The 3,973-nt window shown below is 37.8% G+C and overlaps 1 protein-coding gene across 1 annotated transcript; it reads right to left on the bottom strand.

The window, feature by feature from the left end:
- Window positions 1-2,404: 2,404 nt before the first annotated feature.
- LOC145125587 (uncharacterized) lies at window positions 2,405-3,342 on the bottom strand. The gene is made up of 2 exons (XM_079061030.1): window positions 3,151-3,342; window positions 2,405-3,065 (listed from the first exon to the last, which is right to left on the bottom strand). Exons 1-2 carry the CDS (start codon window positions 3,280-3,282, stop codon window positions 2,448-2,450), a joined length of 750 nt encoding a protein of 249 aa, XP_078917156.1. The 5' UTR covers window positions 3,283-3,342; the 3' UTR covers window positions 2,405-2,447.
- Between the last annotated feature and the right edge of the window lie 631 nt (window positions 3,343-3,973).

Below are 3,973 nucleotides of genomic sequence, written 5' to 3'. Positions count from 1 at the left end.
CCTGATCGGATCCGATCGGAGGGAGACCATCCTTCTGCTTCGGATTTGGAAGAACAACGCCGTTGTGCTCACCGTCATGAACACCGCTGCCGCTGCCACTGCCACCGGCTTCGACACCGCCTTTCAACTGTTCGCCACCACTTTCCGGAGCCTGTTTATTCTCATTACCTCCGACGACGCTTGTTGGCGGTGGGGGTTTCAGCTTTAGCGGCAATGGTTCCCGAGCAATTTTAGCAAGCAATTTTGCAGCCAACGGTATTCCATCACACTTTTTTAGTATCTCCATTTTCAATTCATCCAAATGCGTAGGGAATTCCCTCTCGTCTTCCTCATACCCAATCACGGTGTCTCGGAAAATCTGATCAATGATCTCCTTGGTGTGTGGCTTCAAATAAAGCAAACTTACATCTTTCCCAAGCATCTTTTTTAGTAATGCATCCGACCTGCTCGACGAAATGACTGTTCCACCACACCCTTTTGGCAATGCGTATGCCAACTCCTCACCCCATTTCATATTCGGGTCTTCCGTTCGAATCAATTTCAAGAAGAATTCGTTATCGTTCCAAGCATCATCGAGAACAATCAAATATCTTTTTCCAATCAGTTGTAGCCGGATAAGAAGAATCAGTTTCCGGAGTCCATGTTCTTCCTTCGCTACATCACTTATGACTTTATCTTCTATTCCGAGACATTTCAAGATCCTGACAACAATCTCTTTTCTGTAGTCATGGTTGTCTCTAGGTTGCTTGGATAAACAAACCCAGATCCTCGGACAGAAATGCTCCTTTACTAACTTCCGGCCAAAAATGTCCTGACAAAGAGTCGTTTTCCCAATTCCGGCGACTCCCACAACCCCAAAAACCTTATATGGAACATTAATATTTCGCATGGCAAGCTCCCTCTCCATGGCCATGGCATTGTGTTCAAAACCATGAACTTTCCTCGGTCCATGCCTGGAGCTCCACCTGTAAACATCTTCCTTGTTTCTTTCAAAAGTGAGGTGTTGTGGGTCTTGATGACGAGTAACAGAGTATTCTGCATCACCTCTTGAACTGGATTCTTCACCTTTGAATTCCTTCATCATCTTCTTTAAGCTCTTCTTGATGTTCAGACATGCTTCACGATCTTCAACAGGAGCAAATGAGCTGCGTTTCTTGATGAGTTGCCATTCATTCAACAAATTGTTGAGGTAATAAAGATTCTCCCTTCTTGCACTCAACCAATCCCCGTTATAATCTGGATTTCTTGTACGCGTGAGGATGTCCTTCACATCATTAAAATCAGAATCTAATGAATAGTATCTAGTCATTAGATTTTGCTGATCACCTATACGTTGAATGTCATGACTGATTTTTTCGAGAAGATGTTGTTCAATATCATCATCCACAATCTCAGGAGCCATTTCTTTTTCACTCAAAACTATTTTTGTTTTTTTTTTTTGGAAAAGATTGAAACTTGATTGGAGAAGGAAGGTGTTTTGAAGGGTTGAGATGCTTTTCTTGCTGAAAGAAAAGAAAAATTAACATTCTGATACCTTTTCTCCTCAAGAAAGTAATGCTTCAGATTCTGAATTACTTCACTTAGATTGCCCTGTTTTTAGTACAAATACATATCGATTTGGGAAACCTCTTACGTTTCTACGTGTGCTTCGAGTTGGCGATGCCTACAGGAAATTAAATCTCTTACGTTGTTATCAAAGAATCCAATATGAAACTCTACCGTTTGTCAACTTTACCATTATAGCAAGTCATATGAAACAAATGTAAAATACGAAAAGAAAATGCAATAAGTTAATAACATATACAGCGTCCTTCCAATTACGAGGATCTTCCAACACATATTTAATAATCAAGTCGAGTTATACAAAAAAATAATAACCATTATCTATTCGTGTTTTAGACCATCATAAGTTTAGTTTAATAGGAGGATTAAATGAGGCGACTATTTGTCATTTAAAGGATTATATCACCATGGCATTCAATTAATTTTTAAATATATACTATAAAAATTAATTTTTATAATTTTCTATTGAAATTCATAGGAAAAAAATTGATATTTATATTAAATGTAAAAAAATGATGTTGCATTGTGGATGCCTAGCTTCGACCCTATTTCTTTCCATTAGAAGATTGTAATTTCAATTTTCAAGTATATTAGGTTGCTCCTAAAATGCATCATTCTATTACATTACTCTCTCGTTCAATGGTTAATATGAAGTCAATTATTTTAATTATGGTTTCATAAGTTCTCTACATCTTTTGCGATCAAGAAGATGGTAAACATCTGTAAACTATAACATAATTTTAAAACATATATACATTAACATTATCTTTCACTCTTGGACGATTATTTTGGCAACTTGCAGGTATCCAAGATCTCTAAACAACCCAAAAATCTTGGGGTACGTAATTAAAAACACAAAGAAAGAAATCAACAAAAAAGAACCACTAATAATCCTTCTTTTCATGATCAAGATTACCAACTTTCCTCCTTAGATTCACATCATCTTCACCCATCACTTTCCCTTTCCCTTTCCCTGTACGATCATCCCCCCAATCATCATCATCATCAGTTGATGTCCCAACAACAGTCTCCTTGATCTTCTGTGTCGTATCTTTGGCTGCATCCCATGCTCCTGCCACCGTCTGCTTTGTCTTCTCAGCCACAGCTCCGGCAGCATCCATAGTCTTGTCCTTTGCCGCCTTCGCCATATCTGCAGCTTTATTCTTCCCTTCTCCAGCTTTATCTGCTGCCTTGTTTGCAGTCTCTTTAGCACTTCCTTTCATTTCGTAACTCTTTTCTTTCGCCTTTTCTTTCATGTCACCTGCTCTGTCTGCTGCTTTTCCTGCCATGTCGTTTGCTTTGTCTTTCATTTCTGTAGCCTTTCCTTTCATACTATCCATGGATTCATCTTTCATTTCTCCGGCACCTTCTTTCATTCTCTCTTTACCTTCTTTCATTTTGTCCTTTGGATCTCGTCCCATATCCGATGACTTTCCACCATAGTAGCCGACTGTTTCATCTGCGTTATACCCATTGTTGGTTTCTTCACTTGCATGTTTTCCCTGTGAAAAACGATGACATATATAACGGGTTACAAGAACATTTAGATAATCTAGTGAAATCGATCCATTTGAATGTTGATAATACCTGAGAATGTTTGGAGGCAGAAGTGAAGCAAACCCTCGAGGCTTTGTGAGTAAAAGAAAGAGACGTTAAACGAGGGATATTTGCTTTAGATATGTTGAAGATTCCTGTTCTTGTGAAATGCATTGCCGCCATTGTTAAAGGACCTGATATTCTTGTGTTTACGTTGTTTTTGCAAATCTTTTTGTGTGATGTTTATCTTTCTGCCGTTGTTGTTGGGAGGGAGTTTTGATTATAAGGTGGATGAAGGATGGAGGGTGGCAGAGCAAGTCTGTAACACGTGTTAGAAGATTGTGACACGTGTAGGGGATGTAGTAAGTTTGGTATACTTTCAACACGTCATTTTTTCCTCAAGTAAAAAGCATGACATTAACTTAAAAAAAATAGTGATCAACGTGACATATATACGTATATGACTTGAGTGGCGGTGGATATGAATTTTGCAAGTGATTATATTATAAAATAATCAAAATAAAAACAATTGACTATAGTAGATATCTTATAAAAAGTAATGTTGTGATATTATTTAGGTTATTACGTTAATAAAGTACGTGTTTTACGCCATAAAGTTTTCTATCATTCAAATCGCATATCCATTATATTCCGGTCACTACTAGAAAATAGGGGTTTTCCTACAGAAAATAGCTACGGAATCGTTACGGATCGGCTACAGAATGGGACGTCCTAATATAGTAACGTAATAGCTACGGATGCTAATCCAAAACATAAGGCCCACCAAATAATAATAATAATAATAATAATAATAATAATAATAATAACTAGAAAAGATTCACCGGCGTTGCCGGGTCGGAAGGTATTGTTTTGT

Source organism: Lactuca virosa, chromosome 7 (genome assembly GCF_052849685.1).
Source record: "Lactuca virosa cultivar CGN04683 chromosome 7, Lactuca_virosa_CGN04683_v6, whole genome shotgun sequence".
In the NCBI taxonomy this organism is placed as follows: domain Eukaryota; kingdom Viridiplantae; phylum Streptophyta; class Magnoliopsida; order Asterales; family Asteraceae; genus Lactuca; species Lactuca virosa.
This window is presented reverse-complemented; position numbering and strand designations above follow the sequence as displayed.